Here is a 25,285-nt window from a genome sequence, read left to right as displayed (position 1 = left end):
ATGGCTGTTAGCATCTGCCTTATGTATTGAGGTGCTCCTATGTTGGGTGCATAGATATTTACCATTGTGATATCTTCTTCTAGGATTGATCCCTTGATCATTGTATAGTGTCCTTCCTTGTCTCTTGTAATAGTCTTTACTTTAAGGTCTAATTTGTCTGATATGAGTATTGCTACTCCAGCTTTCTTTTGACTTCCATTTGCATGGAGTATCTTTCTCCATCCCCTTACTTTCAGTCTGTATGTGTCCCTAGGTCTGAAGTGGGTTTCTTGTAGACAGCATATATAAGGGTCTTGTTTTTGTATCCATTCAGCCAGTCTGTGTCTTTTGGTGGGAGCATTTAATCCATTAACATTTAATGTAATTATTGACATGTATGTTCCTATTACCATTTTCTTAATTGTTTAGGCTGTGTTTTTGTCTTTTTCTTGTCTTGTGTTACCGCCTAGAGGAGTTCCTTTAGCAGTTGTTGTAAGTCTGGTTTAGTGGTGCTGAATCCTCTTACCTTTTGCTTGTCTGTAAAGCTTTTGATTTCTCTGTCAAACCTAAATGAGATTCTTGCTGGGTAGAGTATTCTTGGCTGTAGGTTTTTCTCTTTCAAGACTTCAATTATCCTCCGCCACTCCCTTCTGACCTTCAGAGTTTCTGCAGAAAGATCAGCTGTTATCCTTATGGGTTTTCCCTTATATGTTATTTGTTGCTTTTCTCTTGCTGCTTTTAACATTTTTTCTTGGTGTTTAATTTTTGTTAGTTTGATTAATATGTGCCTCTGTGTGTTTCTCCTTGGGTTTATTCTCTATGGGACTCTCTGCACTTCTTGGACTTGGTTTACTATTTCCTTTCCCATGTTGGGGAAGTTTTCCACCATAATCTCCTCAACTATTTTCTCAGACCCTTTCTTTTTTCTTCTTCTTCTGGGACACCTATGATTCGAATGTTGGTATGCTTAATATTATCCCTGAGGTCTCTGAGACTGTCTTCCATTCTTTTTTTCTTTTTTCTTTTTCCTGCTCTGTGGCAGTTATTTCCCCCATTCTATCTTCCAACTCACTTACTTGTTCTTCTCCCTCAGTTATTTTGCTATTTATACCATTTAGTGTATTTTTAATTTCAGTTATTGTGTTGTACATTACTGTTTTTTTGCTCTTTAGTTCTTCTAGGTCCTTATTAACTGTTTCTTGTATTTTCTCTATTTTGTTTTTGAGATTTTAGATCATCTTTACTATCTTTACTCTGAATTCTTTTTCAGGCAATTTTCCAATTTCTTCTTCATTTGTGGATTTTTATCTTGCTTCTTTGCCTGCAATATGTTTGTTTTCTCATTTTCTCTAATATATTGTGTTTGCTGTCTCCTTTCCCTATTCTGCTTAGTAGAAATTCCTCTTATCTCTGTTCTTTTTGGCTTGAGGTATCAAGCACTGAAGCTTGGTGGCCTTTGATTGGGTTTGGAACTTGTTGTTGAGAATGAGAACTCTGGGGGAGCACTTGCTGATTAATATTCCATGGGGTCAGGAGTTCTCTGGTGGTCTAATGTTCTAGACTCTGCTCTGCTGTCTCACAGGTCCAGGTTTGGGCCCGGCCAGGGCACCAAGACCCTGGAAGCTGCACAGCGCAGAGAAAAAGGAGGTAGGAGGACAGCAAAGGGAAAAAGGAAGAAAAAAGGGGAGAAAGGGAGAGGGCAAACAGGTCCCCAAGATTGGTGGTAAAAGCAACTCTAATCAGGCAAAATCACACAAGGAGATGTGTACACTTGCACTTGCAGAAAGAGAAAAGGAAAAGAAACCAGTGAGAAGAGAAAACGAGAGAGCAAAGAAAAGAAAGAAGAAAGTACTCATACCAATTGCAAGCAAATTTACGTACACATATCTATACATTAAAAGTTTAACTGACACATACCTAAAACCAGAAACAAGACAAACATACCAAAAAGTCCTCTAATATTTCTAGGTATGGCTCTGCCCCTGCTGTGTAGAGGACTGTGGAGAGCTCAGACTGTGATCTGGTGTTAGTCTTGTGTGTATTTGTCCCCAGTTGTCTGCTATGTCTGCAGGCTCTATTGTAGAAACACTCGTCTAATCAGGTGATCCACAGATGCAGATTATTTCAAGCCTATTGTGGGCAAAATCTCCAGGATTGCTTGCAGCAGCAGAGTTCAGTGAACCTGAGATGTTGGTGGGCTTCCCCTGTTGCCGAGAGTGTGTGGCCAATAACTTGTCTTACACACAGGACCCTTGGCAGCTGTGGGTGGATGGGCCATGGGCTGGCAGTGCGGTGGCAGGGGTGGGGGGAGCAGGATGGAAGGCAGTTTTGAGTAGGCATTCAGCAGGACCCAGTGGCGTGTGGAGCGGGTGGGGCGGGGGGTTGGGTAGTTTTTCAATCCAGCAGCCCCCAGGCTGGTGGTGCTCTGGCAGTGGAATGGGGCAGGCAGGCGGGTGGGTGGGCATTCGGTGGGACCCAGCGGCACGCCGCCATGGTGGGGGCTCGGAACTGCATACTTTTGGAGCCAGCATCTGTGAGTCTTGCCGCTTGGCCGCCACCTGTGGGTTTGCGGAGAGGGAGTTTCCTCCCAAGCACTCTGAAACAAAAGTCCCCTGCCTCTCCATCTGTCCCAGGTTTTTCCCCTAACTCCCTATCTTGCTGGCGCAGCAGCCTGCTAGGCTTTTCTCTTGCAGCCAGCCCATGCTTGTCCCTGGGGACTGTTCTTTGAAGCCCTAGCCTCAGCGTCCAGCCCCCACTTCCTCCACGGGTGAGCAGATTAGCTTCTCTGGCTGGGGAGTGCTGCCTGATGCCTCCGTGTGGGCATCTCTCCACTCTGCCCTTGGCAGACCTGCCATTGCTCTCTCTTCTGGGTGCTCCACGGCTCCCCCTGTCTTTCCCCACCAGTAAGGGGGCTCCCCTGCGTATGGGAGCTTTCCCCCCTCATAGCTCCCTCCCAGAGGGGCAAGTCTCCTCAGAGTTCTTTGTCTCTTTTTTTCCCCTTCTTTCCTTTGTGCTACCCAATTATGTGGAATTTTTCTTGCCTTTTTGGTGGTCTGAGGTCTCCTTCCAGCATTCAGGAGGTGTTCTCCAGGAGCCACTCCCCAAGTGGCTGTGTTTTTCAAGTATTTGTGTGGAGGAGGGTGATCACCACATCCTATCCCTCCACCATCTTTCTCTGGTCTCCCATATGAAATTCTAATCCTATGTATAGATCCATGAGGCATGAAAATATATGGTCACACAAAAACATGTACAAGAATGTTAATAGCTGCATTATTCATAATAGCAAACAAGGAGATACAATCCAGTGAAAATGGAAAAAAAAAAGTGTTCTATCTGTAAGATGGAATATTATTTAGTCCTAAAAAGCAAAGAAGTGTGATAACATGGATGAACCTTGAAAACCTTGTGCTAATTGAAAGAAATTATTCACAAAAGATAGTCTACCATATATAGATATAGATAGCTGATAGATAGATATACAGACATACTTTGGAGATATTGTGGGTTTGGTTCCAGACCACCAATAAAGCAAATATTTCAATAAAGTGATTCACATGAATTTTTTGCTTTCCCAGTGCATATAAAAGTTATGTTACACTATACTGTACTCTATTAAGTGTGCAATAGCACTATGTCTAAAAGAAGACCATGTACATTCCTTAATTTAAAAATGCTGTGTTGCTAAAAATGCTAGCCATCATCTGATTCCTCAATAAGTCATAGATCACTTATCACAGATCACTATAACAAATATAACAATAATGAAAAAGTGTGAACCAGAATTACCAAAATGTGACTCAGAGACACAAAGTGAGCGAATGTTGTTGGGAAAATGGCACTGATATACATGCTTACATGGTGTTGCCACAAACCTTCCATCTGTAAAAATGCAGTACCTGTGAAGCGCCGTAAAGTAAAATGCAATAAAACAAGGTTCTGCTGTAGATCTATAGATTCCATTCACATGAAAATCATACATGTATGATTCCATTGATGTGAAATGTCCAGAATAGGCAAATCCATAGACACCAGAAATAGTTTACTGGTTGCCAGGAATTTATAGATGGGGAATTGGGAAGTACCTGAGTTGATCTGTTTGTTTTTTCTTGGAATGGGTGAGATCATGGAAATGCTCTGTGATCAGATAGTGATGATGGCTGCGCAACATTGTGAATAAATATATACCTAAAAGACATAAAATTTGCTTTAAAATGGGACATTTTAAATTTTATGACTTTTATCTCCATTTAAAAAAACTGTGTTTTCCTTATCAAATGCCAGATTTTAAATATTGTTAAATATCTAGTGTCTCACTTTCACTATGGCTAAACCATGGAACTGATGTCTATTCAACAAGATCCTTTAAGAACCAAGTTCCATACCATGTGTGATGTATGAAGGTGACTCACAAAGCTTATGTGGAAAATAGTCATGCAATCAGGTAGAATTCCCATTCACTAATGGATATTAATTTCCATCAATACCCTGAACCTTCCTAGAGAACAGTTACAATATTTGCTTTTGCTTACACCCTTTTCCCTACCATTACACAGGGCATGATGCATACATAGTAGGGTTTTTTTGGTTAATAATATGTTGAATGAAAGGAAAAAAGAAAAAGATTAAAAATTAAAAAAAATTGTCACAAAGGAAAAGAATCCATGTATGGATTTACCAACATCTACTGAATGTTTTTTTACACGTGTTTTATGATGAAAAACGCCATGAAAATGGTTGAATTTATTTTTATAATGTGGCTCTAAATTTGTACATTTTAATGGATACTTCCATTAGAAATTAATGCTAAAGAATGTAAATGAATAAGTAACCCCCATGTAGGTCACTTTTACAGGTAAAAATATGTTTCCTGAAAAGCAGAGCAGGTCTGTTATCACATATGCAGCTGCATGAAACTTGCTTTCTGGTAGTCAGTCTACATTTCTGCCATTAAAACCAAGCTTTAAATGAACATTTGGCCACTCAAAGCCAGTTTCTTGCTGGTTGAGAGGTGAAGAGAAATAAAGGAGCATCAGACTTGGAACCCAAATGAATCTCCCAGATCCGTAAAGACAGAGTTGCCTGGCCTGCCAGGATCACCAAACTATCTGTGGACTGATTTGTGAGAGACAGAGAAAATAATATAAATTTTTTCTTCCAAGCTTCAGAAATCACACAATACCTTTGAATAGTCTCTGTCATTCATTCAATTATAGATGATTGAATGTTTTAGAATTATAGATCCTATGTTTTAGAATTTAAGTATGTCTTGGCTAACATTTGTGATCAGAAGATTGACCTGGAGTATAATTGTTAGAATTCAAGTTCCCAGGTTCTTCTTCTAGAGTTTTGGATTCTTTAGGATAAAGAGAAGCCCAAGTGTCTCTACCTTTAATACACACCCAAGTATGGAATATTTTTTTCACCTTTGAGACTGTTTCTTTAATTATAGTTACCGGAAGTATTCATGTGTTTTAACTCACTAACCAACCAAAGAAAGGGTATTTTAATAAAGATAATACTATTTAACATTTTATTGATTGAAATATTCATGATTACAAATTGCATTAGGTTTTGTATTATCAAACACACAATTAAGATAGGTTTTCAACTGTCACTGAATAATTGAAGGTAGAAAAATCTTTCATTGGCAGGTTCTGAGAGTTGGAAAAATTCTTCAACCATCTGTATTTCATCTTCTGTACTGTTGAAGGCTGTGTCTAGTCATCTAGGAATCTAAAGTCCTGATTGAGAAGCCTAATTGGTTGAAGAATCCATGGCAAAATAGGATTGCAATAAAAGCCACAGGAATGCGTGGCTGAGGCAGAGTCAGCATGTACCCCAATGACTAAAATCAAAATTTCCACTTTCTCTGTAAAGAAAGAAAAAGCAAGAAAGAAAAATTATGATTAAAAAATATTCAGATTTGCCTGAGTATTGCACTAAGTTGCTTCTCTGTGAGGAGAATCTGAGTGTGAGAGAGCTAGGGGGGCTGTGCTCCCCTCCCACAAGCAGCTGGCTGGGTCCCTCTTTACCCTCTACCCTGCACAGGCCCTCCCGACCACCTGGGGCTACTTGACTCTTCCTGCATGCTCAGTCCTGACTCAGCCTTGGACCCCACCAGACCTCAGAGGGGAGGATTAGAGATTGTTTTTGTAGTTCTCTAGAAGTAGAAGCCTATTTGGGGATTAAATGAGAGGAAACACCAATGAGAGAAGATGAGGCGGGAAGTAGGAAGGTGGGAAGTAGGAAGGCTGGTTGAACCTTTAGGCTGGGAACTCCCTCAGGGGAAAGGAAGCAGGAAGGAAGGTTAGGTGGAAGTGTCCTAGCATGCCCTGCTTGCTAAGGAAAGTTTGGAGTGTTGTCATGGAGTTCAGGGGACAAAGTGGACCCTCAGAGGAGTTCCTTCCTAGCATAAATTGCCCATTGTGAGGGATTTAAATTTCTGAAGTCAGTAGTTTTTCTTGCTCAGTTATGCTCCCTGTAGCTTGCAGCTACATCAGAGGTTCTCATTCAGCCTCTGGAATTAAGAATTACATTATATCAGCCACCAGACTGCCATTAGTAAGTCACAGCAGTTGGGTACTATCCAACAGGGATATACTTCAAGATCAAATAGAAACTATTTTTAGGAATGAGACTTCAGGGAAAGGTACCAGTGTGTTTCTGTGGCCTTTACAAGAAAGTACTGTTATTTTCCATCTATACTGTGCCTTGGCTATCAGAAACATGGATGTTCCTATCATTTTGTGATTGTTTCTGATTATTTTGGAAGAGCCAGTATTTACTCTTGTGTTCTTACAGCTTTTCACTGCAGAAAAGGCATTTATTGGAGTACGTTCGGCCATTTGTTGCGCAGACTGGATCATTTTCTCTTGAGCAAAAATGTAACTGATGCACATATATGCTACATTCTGGCTGTTAAACATAGACAACATAAAATTTTTCAGATAATGAACTTTTTGAATAAAATATTTTTTATTCTTAGTACAAAATGGCATGCATCAAAATGGAACATTTTCTATAGTCTGCATTGAAGTTTAAAAGTAGATACAAGTCACTCACATAGACATAAAAATATATTGATATGTTTTTACAACCCCAATGTTATTTTTTAAAAACACAGAAATGGCTGAATGTTTAGCCACTCTGCCCCTATTTCTCCTCATACATGGGTCAGATTGTCACCATTATCTCATAAGAAATTATAAAACTGAATTTGTTATAATTCTCCTGTTTTTCTAAATAGTCTCATTACTAAATAATCTGATAGTTTCAGATTATCACCATATATGTATGTATTCGTTTATATGAGTGTTTGGATATGTGTGTTTAACCATATATGTATATATGTAATTTGTTTAGTGATGGCACTGTTGGTAATATACATAAACAAACAATAGTGTATATATTCTTTCATGATCTACTTTTTAAGCATCTTTAAATGTTTATCTGTTTGGATGTTTAGAAATGTAGTTGAATTTTTTCTTCACCTCTGTATAATATTCCAATCTTTGATTTTATGGAAAATGTTTTTTTATATTCCTGTAAGTGGAAAATTAGTTTCTTCAATGCTATTCTTTTTCTAGGATAAACAATTCTACTTTAAACACTATTTAACTGTTTTCAGACACCTGTATATAACAAGATTTATCCCCAATAATAAAATTTTGAATAATGGGATATTTTTACCTTGTCTGAAATGATAGATGGTTTTATATGGCTGGCAAGATTCTGTTTCTTGAACTTAGTGTAACAATGACATTTTATCTTACCTTTTGAAGAATTATTCTGTTGTAGATTTTTTTTAGTAAAATTTGCTGTTAAAACTTAAAAAAATTTAAAAGTTTACCTTTTTCAATTCTCACATTAATCAATATGAACTTACAGCATCACGTTTGCGTTTGGAACGTCTAAAACCAGTTTCTGCAACCATCACAGAAAAGGAAAATTGAAAAGAAGATGATGAACAGGGGAATACAGTGTCTTTGGTGTGAAGTACCCACATCTATGCAAATCACCTACTCAAACACAGCATTTAATGAGGTGAGGCTTTTGTAGAGCTATCAAAAATAATTTCACAAAGTAACTCCAAATCTGGAAACAGAATTCTAAATTCAAGTCACTCTGTGAAAAATAACTTAAAGTATGGTTTAATAATCACCAAACCCTCCTGTGGATATACCTTTTTTTTTTCATTTTTATAAATGAGACATCCTCGTCAGAGAAGACAACGCCTTGCTTAATGCCACTTAATATGCCTGTATGAAGTCACTTAATATGAAGAAATTAATTACTGCTTAATTAATGAGTACTCAGCTCGAGTATCACAGATCTATCCAATACCTCACAGCTGTTGTACTCTGAAATTCGTGGGCCCTCTTGTGCTTTAAGGAAGATAAGTTTTCAGCAGAGGGATCAATTAGTTCTCTCCTTACACAAAGCCTTGACTTTAGTGGCTGCAGAGCTGGCAAACACAAGTGAGCTTGTCGAGGATACCAGACCTAGAGGACACTGCTACTCCGCACACTCTGCATGTAGCAACCATGAAATCTGACCTCCCAAAAGGGAGAAAATTAGGTATTTTTAGTCATAAATGAACAAACAGCTAAATCCTACTGCTCATTCTAACCCCCTCTCTTTCTCCACCTTTCTAAAGGGGAAAATGGGTAAAAGCAATCTACTGATGCAATTGTTAAAAAGGTATTTGTAACGTGTCCCATTTCATTTTGCCAGGTTTTAGGTATTACACACCCAGCACAGCAAGCTTCTCCATTCCTACATAATAGCAGTTGTTTCCTGCATTTTCTATCATGATGTGAACTGCTTCATCCAGGACTGAAAATTTTACTCACCAGAGTAAAGGGGAAATGCCAAGCCAATGATGAAAATAGCTTTGATCCATGATAAGAGGGGCATCTTATCAACTCTGTAGAAGAAACGCATAGGAATGCTTATAACACATGGTGCAGGGACAGATTGCCCATTTCCAAATGAAAGTTTCTTACAGCTAAAGGAACTGCCCCTCTCTCCTAGATTTGTAATTATGGTGGGAATCTTCCCCCAACCCACAGGACACACGTGTGAACAGAAGGTCTCGTAGAGACTTGAGAGAAACACTAGGACAAGTGTCCTCTTTGTCCATTTAAGAAGGAGCGATTTACTCTCCCAACCCTTGGCTCAGCCCACAAGGAGTTTGGCTACATTTTAAGAAATATGCACTTTGGAATTTCAGTTTTTCCCCCGAAAATAGAAATAGTTATTCTATTAACTATTCAGATTTCATGGTTGCTAAGGACTAACCTGGAGCAGTCTTCGCAGCAATAAGACACATCAGGGCTGCCTCCATAGCACCCCATCTGACCTACCTGAGATGAGGGCAGTGGAGAGTGAGGTCTTCAGCTCCAGGGACTGTGCCTACTTTGATTCCCGTTCCTTCTCAACCACTTCCCCCAGCTGAGGAGTCAACTTTATTGTGTAGTTGCTGAGGAGCCTGGTGGGGTAAAACAGATGGCCCCTAGCAGATAAGACCCTGAGGTTTTCTGTGTTCTTCCTTACAAAGATCTACACAGATCATCTCTCAGCAGGGTTTTGGGACAGTTTTATCTGATGAACACATGTATGAGGAAGGGAGAAGGTAACCACAATTCTTTGAAACCCTAAGGCATAGAAGAGATGGGGAAGCTTTCCGATGCTGGTCCTAAAGATGATTGATCATAGATAGACAGATAAAAATAGAGACAAGAATAAAGTCAAGATATTTCTGTATAAGTGGATTTTTCATTTAACAATCAGTGTTTTATCTTTATATAAGTATATACAAATACACATAATTCCTTTTAAGTTATTCTTGTTAAATACATTTGGTACCAGTGTTATAATGAACATAGTTGTGCAGGTCACTACATGCTCATTTAATTCGTTCTATATTTTTAGTTGTTGTATTTTTGAGTTACAGTTTAAAGTTGAAAGATAAGACCAATTTACTCTCCAAAAGTCTTTTATCATCTTAGTATGAAAAAGATTACAAGTATGGCTGGTTTTCTGTACCTCACCACATGGGTGTTATCTGAAATATTTGTTTTCAAACACACACATTTAAATATATACACAAATATAAAATGTATAAATTTGGATGATTTTGTTCAGTGACAAAATTTCTGCATTTGGGAATAAATTGAAATTGTTTATTAAATAAGTTAATGAAGTCATAATTTCTGTTTTTTTACTTTCAAGACTTTTCACCTACAAACATGGTTTAACTTCCTATTTAAGTCCTGAATATGTGAAGAAATTATTCCTCTCTAATTAACACAATTCATAGTTATTTTCTATAAATGAGCAATGTGGAAATCTTTGGTGAAACTTCCTGTTATATAAAACATATACAAATGGAACAGCTTATTTGAGGTGGTGATGGGTGAACTTTGGATACCTGGCCTCTTTTGTCTATTTAGAATTAACTCTAGCTGAAGAATGCTGAACTACATGTTTATGTTTCCCCTCTAATATTCCAAAGTTTATGGTGCTTAGTTGATGCCTGAGTACAAGATAATGCAGTTTGTTTTACACTGTCACAGGTTTCCCACCCCCAAATATATATTCTAGCTTTACTGGGTATGACATAAGAGGCATACCTCAGAAATATGGCACGGTTTGGTTCCAGACTACTGCAATAAAGTGAATATTGCAATAAAGTAACTCAAATTTTTTGGTTTCCAAATGCATATAAAAGTTATGTTTACACTATACATATGTAGCCTATTAAGTGTGTGATAGCAGTGTGTCCTAGAAAACAATGTACATGCCTTAATTTAAAAATAGTTGTTAAAATGCTAACCATCATCCGACAACACAGGGTTGTCAAAAACCTTCAATTTTCAAAAAATGCAATGTCGGTAAAGCACAGCAAAGAAAAGCATGCCAAAGCACTAATGAACATAGCTGACAGTCCCCAACAAAATATTAGCTAACCTAATTCAAGAGTATATTAAAATGGTCATATAACATGATTCAGTGAGATTCATCCCAGGGATATAAGGATGGTTCAATTTTCACAAATCAATGTGATACACCACACTAACAAAATGAATAAAAGTCATCATGATCATCTCAATAAGATGCAGAAAAAGCTTTTGACAAAATTGAACATCCACTTGTGATTAAAAACTCTCAAAACAGTGTGTATACATGGAACACACCTCAGCATAGTAAATGCTATCTATGACAAGCCCACAGCTAACATTATACTCAATGGTGAAAAGTAGAAAGAATTTCCTCCAAGATCAGGTAAAAGACAACGATGTCCACTCTTGCCACTTTAATTCAACATAGTATTGGAAGTCTAGCCACAGCCACCAGAAAAGAAAAAGAATCATATTGGAAAGGAAGAAGTAAAACTGTCGCTGACTGCAGATGACATGATATTATGCACAGAAAATCTTAAAGATGCCCCCCCCCAAAAAACTACTAGAGCTCAGCAATGAATTCAGTGAAGCTGGAGGATACAAAATTAATACACAGAAATCTATTGCATTTCTATATACTAACAACAAACTATCAGAAAGGAAAATTAAGAAATGAATACCATTAAGAAACTAAGAAAACAATTGCATCAAAAACAATAAAATACCTAGGAATAAAAAGACCTGTACTCAGAAAATTTAAGACGCTGAATGAAAGAAGCTGAAAATAACACAAACAGATGGAAAGATTTACCATGCTCATGGACTGGAAAAACTAATCTTATTAAAATTATCATAGTACCCAAGACAGTCTACAGATTTAGTGCCAAAACGCAAATGGCTTTTTTCACAGAACTTGAACGAATAATCATAGAATTTGTATAGAAACACAAAAGATTCCAAATAGTCAAAACAATCTTGAGAAAGAAGAACAAAGCTGGAGATATCACACGCCCCGATTTCAAGCTATACTACAAAGCCACCAGGATCAAAACAGTATGGTACTGGCACAAAAACTGACGTGTAGATCATTGGAGCACAAGAAGACCCCAGAAATGAACCCAGACTTATATTGGAAATTAATCTACAACAAAGGAGGCAAGAATATACAATGCAGAAAAGACAGCCTCTTCCATAAATGATGTTAGGAAAACTGGACAACTACACACATAAGGATCAAACTGGACTCTCTTACACCAGGTGCAAAAATAAATTCAGAATGGATTAAAGATTTAAATATAAGACCTGAAACCATAAAACTTTTAGAAGAAAACATAAGCGGTATACACTTTGACATCAGCCTTACTAATTTTGTTTTTGGATATATCTCCTCAGGCAAGGAAAACAAAAGCAAAAAAACCCACATGGGACTACATCAAACTAAAATTCTTTTGGACAGTGAAGGAAACTATCAACAAATCTAAAAGGCTGCCTACTAAACATGGGAAGATTTGTAAACTATATATCTGACAAGAGATTAGTATCAAAAATATACAAAGAAGTCATATAACAATGTCAAAGAAACAAATGATATGTCACCTCATCAGTCAGAATGGCTGCTATTGAAAAGACAACATATAACAAATGTTGGCAAGGATATGGACAAAGGCGGACCCTCATGCACTGCTGGTGAGAAGGCAAATTGGTGAAGTCTCAATGAAAACAGTATGGAGATTTCTAAAAATTTTAAAATAGAACTACCATATGATCCATCAACTCTAATCCTGGGTATTTATCCAAACAACAACAACAAAAGACCCCCAAACTCTTAAGTTGAAAATATAGATTCACCCCTGTATTTGTTCCAGCATTATTTACAGTAACCAACATACACAAGCAACTTAAGTGCCCAATCAATAGGTGAATGGATAAAGATGTGATAGTGATACATGCACCACACAATGGAATAATACTTAGCCATAAAAAGAATGAAATCTTGCTGTTTGTGGCTATGTGGATGAACCTAGAGGGTATTATGCTAATTGAAATAAGTCAGAGAAAGACAAATACTATTTGATTTCACTTACATGTGCAATCTACAAAACAAAAACAAATGAAAACAAACACAACTAAACAGAAACAGTCACAGATACAGAAAACAAACAGGTAGTTGTCAGCTGTCAGAGGGGAGAAGGTTGAGGGCTGAAGAGAAATAGGTGAGGGAGATTAAGCAGTACAAACTTCCAGTTATAAAATAAATGAATCACAGCTATGAAATGTACAGTGTGGGGGATATAGTCAATAATTGTGGAATATCTTTGTGTAGTGACAGATGACAACTAGATTTATCATGGTGATCCTTTTGAAATGTATAGAAATATTGAATCACTATATTGTGTACCAGGAACCAACATGGTGTTGTAGGTCCATTATACTTCAAAAACAAACTCATGGAGAAAGAGCAGATTTGTGGTTACCAGAGATGGGGGCTGAGGACAGATGGAATTGTATGAAAGCAGTTGAAAGGTAAAAACTTACAGTTATAAGCTAAATAAGTACCAGGGTTGTAATGAACAACGTTAACTATAATTAACACTACTGAACATTATATATGAAAGTTAAGAGACTAGATCCTAAGCATTCTCATCGCAAGGAAAAAGATCTTCTATTTCTCTAATTTTGTATCTGTATGGGATGACAGATGTTCACTAAACTTACTGTAATTATTTCATGATATATGTAAGTCAAATCATTATGCTGTACACCTTAAACTTGTACAGTGCTGTATATGTCAATTATATCTCAATAAAAATGGAAGAGCCAAAAGAGATATGCAATAACAATTGTTGGTGAGGATGTGGAGGAAATGGAATCCTCATACATTACTGGTGGGAATGTAAGAAGGTACAGCTCTTTGAAAAATACAGTAATGGGTTCTTGAAGAGTGCAAGAGAGACCTACCATATGAAGCATCCATTCTACTCTTAGGTGTTTAACCAAGGGAAAAAAAGAAAAAAAGACTTGTACAGTAATGTTCATAGCACCATTTTTCTTAATAACCAAAAAGTGGTATCAATTCCAGTGTCCATAAACTAGTGAACAAATAAAACATGGTATATCAATACAAAATAGAATACTATTAAACATTAAAAAGTAATGAATTACTGATATATATGCTACAGTGTGAATGAACCACAAAAATACGTAAAGTGAAAGAAGCAGATATAAAAACGTGTTGTTACATTGTCTTTACATAGAATGCCTAGAAAAGACAAAATGAGGAATACAGTGTAAATATGTCATTGCCTTGGGTTGTGGGTAGGAAAAGGGCATGACCTCCAAAGGATGAGAGGGATATATTTGGAAGTGATGGAAACACTCTAAACTTTAATTGTGGTGATGGTTGCTTCTCTGTGTGTGTGTGTGTGTGTGTGTGTATAAATTATTATATCATGTCTAAAACTGATTAATTTTGGGTGTGTAAACAAAAATAAATTGGTTTTTAAAAAGAATAAAGTTTCAAGTTTTGTATTCAAACTCTCTTTCATTAGCAAAATGTCAGGTTTAAAATATTGTAAAATTTCGTGTCTCATTTTCATGTCTAAAATATAGAGGTGATATCTACCTAAAGTGATTATTAGAAGAAATGAGTTAAAAGGTGGAAAACGGTTTCACAGAGCTTTTGAGAACAGTCATGCCAAAAGGAGGATTTCCATTCATTAGTGGATAATAACTTTAATCAATACATTTAAATTCCTAGATAACAATGATCAGCTCTGCTTTTGCTTATTATCTTATTTCTCGCATCTACATAGGGTCTGACACATAGTAAACCTTTATTTATGTAGGATTAAAAAAAAAGAATACATAAATGAATATACTTGTTCTCTCGAGAACTTTTTTTACCAAGTCCTCTACAAAGAAAAAGTGGTGTAACTGGCTGGAAGCATTTTTATACTGTTGCTCAACAAATTACCATTCTAGTGGTTACTTTCCTTAAGAGGGATATTAGAGATTTTAAATGATTTAATAGCTCCCACACTGATTACTCTTTGGATGTAAAGGTATCTACCGATAAGAACAGCATGCCTAGCATAGCATATGTCATAGATTTCTAGTTGTCATTCAACAGTTAACCTACATTTCTGCCATTACATTCACGGTTTGAATGATCCTTTGGGCACACAACTAAACCCTGCTTCTTGTGGCTGGAAATGGAGGCTAATGGAGAAATATCTGATTTGGACCTAATAAAGCAAGTCCCAAGTCAATAAAGGCTGTGCTGCCTCCCATCCCAGGAGCACCCACTTACCTCTCAACTGACATGTGACCAAGAATGAAAAACATATGATATATTTTTCCCAAGTCTCATAAACCTTATCTTTCTATAGGTTCTGAAATTCATTCAACTATACACATATCCTAGATCTTAGAGTCAGTATTACCTAAGGTCCATGATCATAATATTAACCTGGGGTGCCTGTTAGATGTCAGTTTCCCAGAAACCTCTAGTAGAGGTTCTGAATCTTTAGGACAGGGAGAATCCAAGTCATCTGTACTTTTTATAAATACCCAAGTAACTGAATATTTGGTCATCTCTGGAAAATATCTTTTTGACTATAGGTATCAAAAATATGTTTATGTCTTAACCTACTACCCAACCAAATAAACAAGGGGCATGTTAAAAAAATATAACACTATTTAATTTATGGAGCAAAATATTTAGGGTTTTAAATTACATTAGGTTTCACATTAGCAAACATATAACTAAGATACTAGTTTTTCAAGCTCTCATTGAAGAATTGAACAGAGAGTAAAAATGCTGAAACAAAAGGATCTTAAACTTAGAAAGAACTAGGAATGTCCTACATTCCACCTTGCATTCTGCAGGGTTCACCTGGTCTTCTAAGAATGGAAGACGCACTGTGCAACTCTAATTGTTTATAAAATCCACTGCAAAATGGGATCACAGTAAAAGTCGTAGGGATGTGCAGCTTCAGGAGAAAGTCAGCATTTACCATAATGAGCAATAGTAAACTTGCCACCGCTTTTTCTGTAGAAAAGATAAGAGGGAAAGTGAAAAAATTAAAAGAACACATTAAATTAAACTCTGGCAGTACACAGAATATTTCTAAATGAGGAGATCTGAATTATGGGACATGACAGAAAGGCTGTGCTCTCCTTCCATAAGGAGCAGGACACCACCTGCTTCCCTGCCTTACACATGTCCTCTCCCTACTCTGGGACTGTTTGATCCTTCCTACTTGCTCAGTCCTGACAGTCTTCAGATTAGGTCTAAGAAAGGAAGGCATTAGCATTGTGTTAATCCAGATTTTCCAAGAGGCAGACATAATTATGGAAGTCAATGGGCAAAGATTTTATGAGAGGGAACACATGTGAAACAAAGTGGGGGAGTGTTGCAGAAAAGGCTGGCAAAGCTTTAGACCACAAACTCCTTCTGAGTGGAGGGCAGAGTGAGTTTAGGGGAAGGTGTCCTAGACTGCTCTGCACTCTCAGGTTTCAAAGGCCATCATGGTTTCAGGAGACAAAACTGACAAACCCATGAGGCCCTTTCTAGCATTAATGGACCCACTGTGATGGATTTCAGAGTGTAATCATTAGTCTGTTCCTTGCTCAATTATGCCCCCTATGGCTAGACGTCTACAAGGCTGATTCTCATGGCTTCAATGAGATCTACTGTTGAGCATCAGAGCTTTGGAATCACATCATCTTGGCTAGTAGTCGGGAATTTGTGATTCATAACCAATTAATTGAAGTTACCTAGTTCATTCATTTGCAAAACATCCAGCGTGGTTATAGTGATAGTTTAATACTACTTTCTGAAGTAGGATCTTTAAGACATGGCAGAAGTGTGTTTCCTTAGCTTTTAGAGAAAGATTACTTTTATTTTCTGTGTATGTTGTGCCTACATTATCAGCAAATGGATTTTCTTATCATTTCATGATTTTTTTTATTACTTTGGAAGAATTAATATTTACCACTGTGTTCTTACTTGAGTGCACCACACAAAAAACATTTATTGCAGTAAGTGTGGCCATTGGTTGCACAGACTGGATGATATTCTTTCATGCATGTTTTCACATCACTGTATGGACCACATTCTATCTGTCAAATATAGAGAGATAATATACATTTATTAGACAATGAATATTTGAATTCAATCTTCTTAAATCTTAATATGAAATGTCATACATTCAAAAAAGGATAAATACAATATTATGTTTAGGTTTAAAGAGAAAACTTTCTAGAGTCACATTCACTGAATAAGAAACTATTGTCAGTATTTTTGTAGAAATGGTGTATTAACAAAAAGGCCATACAACTGGATGAATGTATTTTTATAACGTAACCAATTTCCCACCCCACCCATGGTCTTCCCCTCTTAAATATTTTTCTTATTCCTGCCCCCCACCCCGACACACACACACAAGGAAGTCACCAAACTGAATTTCTACCTCCCTCTAGAATTTCACTACATATCAATACACATGTTCAGTATGTTTATATATTTCGTAGTTTTGGATATCTTCATAATTTTCACAAATAAATGACACAATATGTACTCTTACCTGCCTTTCTTTTTATACTCCCTTGTGACCTTTATTTATACTGATGTTTAGAGCTGTAATTTATTTTCACCCTTAAGTAATGTTCCACTATTTGGTCTTATAGAAATCATTACTATTTATTCTCCTACTCACAGGTAATTGGGATGGTGCTTTTTTCCCCTTTCATTTTGTTAGGATGAATAATTCTACTCTAAACATAGTTTTATATCTCTCAGTTTTGTGTGGAGCAAGTAACTACCCATGAATGGAATTTTAAGGTAATAGGATAAATACGTTATCACCTTGTATAGACCCTGCTAAATGGTTTTGTATTACTTGCTAGATTCTATTTCTTAACCTTGGTGTAATAATAATACATACACATTTTTACTTTTTGAAGAATAATACATTCACATTTACTTTTTGAAGAATGAGTGTTTTGTACATTCTGCTTGATCAATGTTGATGTGATTTTAAAAATGGTTAAAATTTTACTTTTCAACTTCCAAATAAACCAGTAGTAACTTACCCAATGCTTGTAACTTGATGTTTTTGTAAGAGCAGTTTCTGCAACCAAACAACAGTTTAAAAAGATAAGAAGCCCACACACATGTTGGCAGCAGAAATCTATGTAAGTGGCCTATTCAAGGAACTACAACTAATGAGGTAATAAGAATTTTGTGGCAGTAACAAAAATATAAATTCTCAAATATATACAAATCTTAGAAAAAAATAATACCCAAAGTAATCTAGCTCTGTGAAAAATGGTATTATTTATTATTTTTTAGTAACCCCTAACATTATGCTTGAAGATACCAATTTTTTAAAGCTTTGTAAAAGAGATGTTTCGTCATGATGAAAGACAATTCCTTGGGTGAAGTCACTTAAATGTGAAGAAATTTTATTCAATATCAGGGGTTTATTCAATCCCTAACAGCTCCTTTTTCCCCAAATTTTATGGGCTACCTTGAGCCTTAAGGAAGATAACTGGTCAACTGAGGTGTGAATGAGTTCTTTCCGAACACAAGGCCTTAATTTCGGGGACTCAGAGCTGATAACTAAAGCATCAGATTTTCAAGGAACACCAGATCTAGCAGATCTCATTCTTTCCCCATACTTTGTATTTACAACCAGAGAATCTGGGCCCAAAAGGAAAAATACTGTAGTTAAAGAGGTATGGTCTACCGCCCATTCTAATGCACCACTCTGTGTTAACTTCTCTAATGTGGGAAATGAGAAGAAGCAATTCAATGATGATATATTTAAAAGGAATATATAGTAAGCCCTGTGTCATTTTACCAATGTAAGAACTATGAACCCAATAAAACCACCACTCTATTCCTAAGTTATAGCAAAAAGCCTCCTGCATTTCTAGGATATATGAAGTGTTTTCCCCAAGATTGGAAAATTTACTCACCAGAATAAAAAGCAAAGACCAAGATGATGAAAATCACTTTGATCCATAAAGAGGTGAGAGATATTTTATCGAATCTGCCAAAGAAATCCCTCAGGATGTCTGTAACAATGACACAGAGACACATGGCCCATTTCCAAAGAATAGGCAAGTAAAATCTAGACAGTCTTAGACAGTGTCTTACTTGTAGAGGAACTACTCCAACCCCCTAGATCCCAAGTTAAGGTGAACTGTCCCATCTGTTGCTTCCCCAATGCTACAATTCAGCAAGAAACATCATGTCATCAGAAGACTGCCCTAAAGTGTGAAAGAAAACCCATGAAAAGTGCTCTGTGAATATGTGAGAAGAAGCTGATTATTCTCCCAAATCTCTGAGTCAACCCATGAGGAACCTGGCTGCACTTAGAGTAAACACGAACATTTGAATGCCCATGTTTTCTTCTGACAAATAGGAATAGTTATTTCTGGAATGATATATCTGGAGCATTACTCACAGCAATGTTACATACCAGGACTACCTCCCTAGGTTCCCCACTTGACCTGCCTGAAGGAGAGAGAATCACAAGTGAAGCAACAGTGGCTATCTTATTCACCTTTCCTTCCAGACCATCCATCTCCATCCAGTTAACTTACTCATACTGACGTGTGACTGAGGAGATTGATGGGGTAATACAGAAAGCTCAGGGCAGATAAGACACAGAGATATTCTGTGTCTTGCCTGGGGGGGTACTCACTAGGTCAGGAGAGATGCCTCAGATATCTTGCAATACATGTTCCCTCAGCAGGAGGCTTGGGACAGTTTGATCTGATGAACCCAGAAGTATGAGGAGGAAAGAAGGAAATACCTGCAGTTACAGATTTTATGAGAAGAAGAGGAAGAAATGTGAAAACTTTTCTAAGCAGGTGAGTTGGAAAAGAACAAGAGAATCAAGCAGGAAAAAGAAGAAAGTTTGGAAATGTTAATTCAAAAAGAGTCTAAACCCTTAGAACTTTTAAGAAAAATCTCTGTTTGCTAAAGTATCTCTTATACAAACTACCTATTAAAGAAACAATAAAACTTGGTAAAGTGCTGGGGAGAATAGGAAATTTTTTTCTCCACCCTTCTAGGTTCTTCTGGCTGGTCTGAGAATTAAATTGACAGAAGAGACATTCACAGGAGGAAATCAAGTTTAATTATTTAACTATGAGGAATCCAAACATGAGAAATCTCAGAGACAGGCAAAATGATACACACACACACACACACACACACACACACACACACACACACACACACACACACACACACACACACACACACACATATATACACAGACACACACAGAGACAATGAGACACAGAGAGGGATTTGCTAGGTTCCTGCCTTTCTACCACATCCAGTTTATATTATACTCTAGGTACCTCTGGTGGTGGCTCCCTTCCTGGAACAGGTTCTCTATCTACATTCTTTTAGGCATTTAGGGGGAAGGTCAAAGGTTCTTCTGAGACTTTTGTTCCTGAAAAACAATAAAAATAATCCTCATGCCAAGTAGATCCATTAAAGGTGGCAAATTTTCTTTCCCTACAAAAGCAAATCTATTAGAGGCCAAGTAAATGTTCAATAAATTTTCATTCTAATGAATACATAAAATAAAGCATAGGCACCTGAGATGTTAAATAAATAGGCAATATATGATCACACGTCCATTCCCAAAAATATTTATGGAGTCATTACTGTGAAACTGACATAGTAATTATGGTATAATGTTGTTTTCAAATATTAATTTTATACTTTGTTAGAAAAAAATTTCAAATGAGCCTTTGGCCTTCCAGTTAAGCATAATTCTTATTGCCTTAGAGATGAAGATGAATGGACCACCATCTGTCATCTACCCCAAAATGGAAGACTTAAGTTGTGGATGGCAGCCCAGATCTAGCCATCTACCTAGGAAACATGACATGGAAACAAATAAAATTGTAAATGAGGGTGCTGTACCCTTTTATGTTTGTTGTATTAGTTTAGCCTATACTCTAACAAATACACTGAACTTCAACGAAACTTCTGTACAGAGCTGCATTTCTTTCTGTGTTAAGCACATCTATTATGTCGGTCTCAGTCTAAGGATGGAGATGCTAATGGCTAGGAATGGGTGAGGCCTGGAATACTTGTGGCAGCCCCATTTCCCCAGTGAGTCAGTGCTGTGGCTAGACTGGCCCTTGGGGTTTTTACTATGACTGTAGGACACAATTTGGAAGTGCCAAGTGGGTGATATTGTCTGTTTTTCCAGTTATGCTCCAGACATAGGCCATATGCAATTTTATGTGCTCTCCAAATTAATCTGCATTTTGGGGGATAAGATATATGAGGAGATCTGATTTACCCAGATGTAATTTTTGAATGGGGATCAGGAAATCTTCTTAAACTTAATGTTAGTGCTTTTTTTCTACCTGGCAAAAGTAAAATTATGCTCGTTCACAAAGGATCACTAGGCTCTTGAGAACAAGTGAAAAGGAGCCCCAGGGAAGCAACAGGTAGCCAAAGGCCTCTGAATCTTTAGCAGATGAAACTCTCTTTAGTTGGAATGTGCAGGAAGCTTTCTTTCTGCACATTAATTTCTAAAGTGCTTCTAAAGACTGAAAAGGTGGACACTAGTGCTAAGCATATTTAAATACCTTCTAACTTATCTCACCCTTCTCTTTACTCTTTTTCTTGTGATCCATACTTGAATTCAGCCTCCATCTCCTGCCCCAGAAGACACAAGTCCCCAACATACTTTTTGTCTATCATCAGGTGGACATGGTTCATGGATGTTCACGAACCAGTTGATTTCAGTTACACAAAATAAAATGTTACATTTCTTCACATTCAAGTTTTACTACAAATAATAACTGCATATTATAAGCAATGAAGATCCAATGGAAGACTTGAGTAGGGCAACAAGATCAGATTTGTGTTTTAGAAATAGCATTCTCGAAATTCCTATATGTTGAGAAAATGGATAAATGTCCCTACAAGTCAAAAAGATGGCATATCACATTCATATATGCAAAGACTATATTAGAGAGGGTGCTCTGATATGTCTGAGCTGTGGCTGCTCTGGGAATTTTCACTACTCAATGAACGAAGGGTCTACATTACCTTTCAAATTTTTAATTTAAACTTGCCAGACTTGATATGGGACATTCCTTCACTTAAGAAGAAGGACAAAGAGGAAGACTGGCCACAACCTCATGAAATTATTGAGAATAAAAATAACTTGGAGAGGTTTAAAAGTGTATACAAATATGAATTTATACAACAACTAAGTGGAGAAGCTAGCGTTAAAACTCAGTTCTACAGCCTCATCCATCAGCAGACAGGGTGCCTAAAGCCATCCTGAGCTCACAGTCACCTCTAAACACACCCATTGATATGGCCCTGGCCACCAGAGGAACAAGACCCAGCTCCACCCACCAATGGGCAGGCACCAGTCCTTCCCACCAGGAAGCCTGCATAAGCTCAGGACCAACTTCATCCACCAGAGGGCACAGACCAGAAGCAAGAGGAGCTACGATCCTACAGCCAGCAAAATGTACACCACAAACACAGAAAGGTAGACAAAATGAGATGGCAGAGAAATATGTAACAGAAGGAGGAACATGTAAAAACCCACAAGAAGAACTAAATGAAGTGGAGATAGGCAACCTACCTGAAAAAGAGTTTAGAGTAATGATGGTAAAGATGAACCAAGATATAAGAAAAAGAATGAAGGCACAGACTGAGATGTTACAAAACGTTTAACAAAGAGCTAGAAGATTTAAAGAACAAATAAACAGAGATGAACAATAAAATACCTGCATTGCAAAATACATGAGAAGGTATCAATATCAGAATAACTGAGGCAGAAGAACAAATAAGTGAGCTGGAAGACAGAATGGTGGAAATCACCACCTTGGAACAGAATAAAAAAGAATGAGAAGAAATGAGGACAGTCTCAGAGACCTCCAGGGCAACATAAAAAGCACCAACATTCGTATCATAGGGGTCGCAGAAGGAGAAGAGAGAGAGAAAGGGCCTGAGAAAATATTATAAGAGATTAAGTCCCAAAACTTCCCTAACATGAGAAAGTAAATGTTCATTCAAGTCCAGGAAGTACAGAGTCCCAGACAAGATAAAACCAAGGAGGAACACACCGAGACACATTAATCAAACTGAAAAAAATCAAAGACAAAGAAAAAACATTAAAAGCAACAAGGGAACAGCAACAAATAACATATAAGGGAACCCCCATAAGGTTATCAACTGATTTTTTAGCAGAAACTCTGCAGGCAAGAAGAGGGTGGCATGATATATTTAAAGTGATGGAAGGGAAAAGTCTATAACCAAGAATATTCTACTCAGCAAGGTTTTCATTCAGATTTGACAGAGAAATCAAAAGTTTTACAGACAAGCAAAAGCTAAGAAAATTTAGCACCACCAAACCAGCTTTACAACAAATCCTAAAGCAACTTCTCTAAGCAAAAAAGAAAAAGCTACAACTAGAATCAAGAAAATTATGAATGGGAAAGCTCACCAGTAAAGGCAAACATAAAGTAAAGGTAGGAAATCATCCACACACAAATATGATATCAAAACCAGCAATCAGGAGGAGAGTACTAATGCATGATATTGGAAATGCACTAGAAATTAAGAGACCAGCAACTTAAAACAATCTTGTACATATACAGACTGCTATATCAAAACCTCATGGGACCCACAAACCAAAAATTTGTAGCACATACACAAAAAATAAAAAGCAATCCAGGGGACTTCCCTGGTGGTCCAGTGGTAAAGAATCACCTTCCAATGCAGGGGATGTGGGTTTAATCCCTGGTCAGGGAACTGATTTCCCACATGCCATGGGGCAGCCAAGCCTACATGCCACAACTACTGAGCTCGCATGCTTCAACTAGAGAGCCCATATGCTCTGGAGCCCATGCCACAACTACAGAGCTCATGCACCCTGCATGCCACAAATAGAGAAGAGAAAAAACCTGAATGCCACAGCTAAAGAGAAGTCTGTGCACTGCACTAAGAGCCCACGTGACACAAGGAAAGATCCTGCATGCCTCAGCGAAGATCCTACATGCTGCAACTAAGACCAAAGGCAGCAAAAAAAAAAAAAATTAAGATAAATTAATATATTAAAAAAAAAAAGGCAATCCGAACACAACACTAAAGATAGAGATCAAATCATGAGATGAGAACAAAAGAGGAAGGGAAGCTAAAAGATCTTCAAAAACAATTCCAGGGACTTCCCTGGTGGTCCAGTGGGTAAGACTCTGTGCTGCTAATGCAGGGGGCCTGGGTTTGATACCTGGTTAGATAAGTAGATCCCGCATGCATGCCAGAACTAAGAGTCCACATGCTGTAACTAAGAGTCTGCATGCTGCAACTAAGAAGCTTGCATGCCACAACTAAGAGTCCACATGCTGCAACTAAAAAAATGATCCTGCATGCCATGACTAATACCTGGCACAGCCAAAATAAATAAATCTTTTTAAAAATCCAAAACAATTAACAAAATGGCAAAGAATATAGATATCAATAATTACCTCACATGTAAATGGATTAAATGCTCCAACCAAAATACACAGACTGGCTGAATGGATACAAAAACAAGACTCTAATATATGCTGTCTACAAGAGACCCACCTCAGATCTAGTGACACATACAGACTGAAAGTGAGGGGATGGAAAAAAAGCATTCCATGGAAATGGAAATCAAAAGAAAGCTGGAGTAGCAATACTCATACCAGACAAAATATGTCTCTTGTAACATTCTTTAAAATAAAGAATGACAAAAAAGGATACTACATAATGATCAAGGGGTGAATCCAAGAAGAAGATATAACAATTGTAAATATATATGCACCAAACATAGGAGCACCTCAATATATAAGGCAAATGCTAACAGCCATAAAAGGAGAAATCAACAGTAACCCAATAGTGGAGGACTTTAACACCCTATTTTCAGCAATGGACAGATCATCCAGACAGAAGATCAATAAGGCAAACCAGGCCTTAAATGACACATTAGAGCAGACAGACTTGATATTTATAGAGCATTCCATATAAAAGCAGGAGAATACACTTTCTTTTGAAGTGCCTATGGAACATTCTCCAGGATAGATCACATTTTGGGCCACAAATCAAGCCTTGACAAATTTAACAAAACTGAAATCATATGAAGCATGTTTTCCAACCACAATGCTATGAAATTAGAAATAAATTACAGGAAAAAAGAAACTGAAAAACACAAACACATAGATGCTAAACAATATGCTACTAAACAACCAATGGATAACTGAAGAAATCAAAGAGGAAATAAAAAAAAAATCTAGAGATAAATGACAACAAAAACACGACAATCCAAAACCTGTGGGATGCAGCAAAAATAGTTCTAAGAGAGAAGTTTCTA

General features: G+C 37.2%; 1 protein-coding gene across 2 annotated transcripts; it reads right to left on the bottom strand.

Annotated features, from left to right (window-relative positions):
* Nucleotides 1-14,653: 14,653 nt before the first annotated feature.
* LOC130851416 (serine protease inhibitor Kazal-type 6-like) lies at nucleotides 14,654-20,286 on the bottom strand. 2 transcript variants are annotated; one of them, XR_009053191.1, is made up of 6 exons: nucleotides 20,268-20,286; nucleotides 19,601-19,671; nucleotides 18,870-18,968; nucleotides 17,982-18,019; nucleotides 16,883-17,009; nucleotides 14,654-15,936 (listed from the first exon to the last, which is right to left on the bottom strand). XR_009053191.1 is itself a non-coding variant. In XM_057731713.1 (4 exons), exons 1-4 carry the CDS (start codon nucleotides 18,991-18,993, stop codon nucleotides 15,891-15,893), a joined length of 321 nt encoding a protein of 106 aa, XP_057587696.1. In that variant the 5' UTR covers nucleotides 18,994-19,091; the 3' UTR covers nucleotides 14,654-15,890. The 2 variants fall into 2 exon arrangements, 1 of the variants encoding a protein (XP_057587696.1); XM_057731713.1 differs by lacking the exons at nucleotides 19,601-19,671; nucleotides 20,268-20,286 and having other exon boundaries at nucleotides 16,897-17,009; nucleotides 18,870-19,091.
* Between the last annotated feature and the right edge of the window lie 4,999 nt (nucleotides 20,287-25,285).

This window comes from Hippopotamus amphibius, chromosome 1 (assembly GCF_030028045.1).
Source record: "Hippopotamus amphibius kiboko isolate mHipAmp2 chromosome 1, mHipAmp2.hap2, whole genome shotgun sequence".
Taxonomy (NCBI): Eukaryota; Metazoa; Chordata; class Mammalia; order Artiodactyla; family Hippopotamidae; genus Hippopotamus; species Hippopotamus amphibius.
The sequence above is the reverse complement of the archived record's forward strand: the minus strand, read 5'-3'. Positions and strand labels throughout refer to the sequence as shown.

Excerpts from the sequence above, each read along its gene's own strand:
- LOC130851416 (XM_057731713.1), bottom strand. The coding sequence starts at position 18,993 with ATGTGTCTCTGTGTCATTGTTACAGACATCCTGAGGGATTTCTTTGGC. Across the intron at positions 18,020-18,869 it reads GGTCTTTGCTTTTTATTCTG|AAACTGCTCTTACAAAAACA; the intron begins GTGAGTAAATTT and ends GTTTGGTTGCAG. Across the intron at positions 15,937-16,896 it reads TTTTTGTGTGGTGCACTCAA|AAAAAGCGGTGGCAAGTTTA; the intron begins GTAAGAACACAG and ends TCTTTTCTACAG.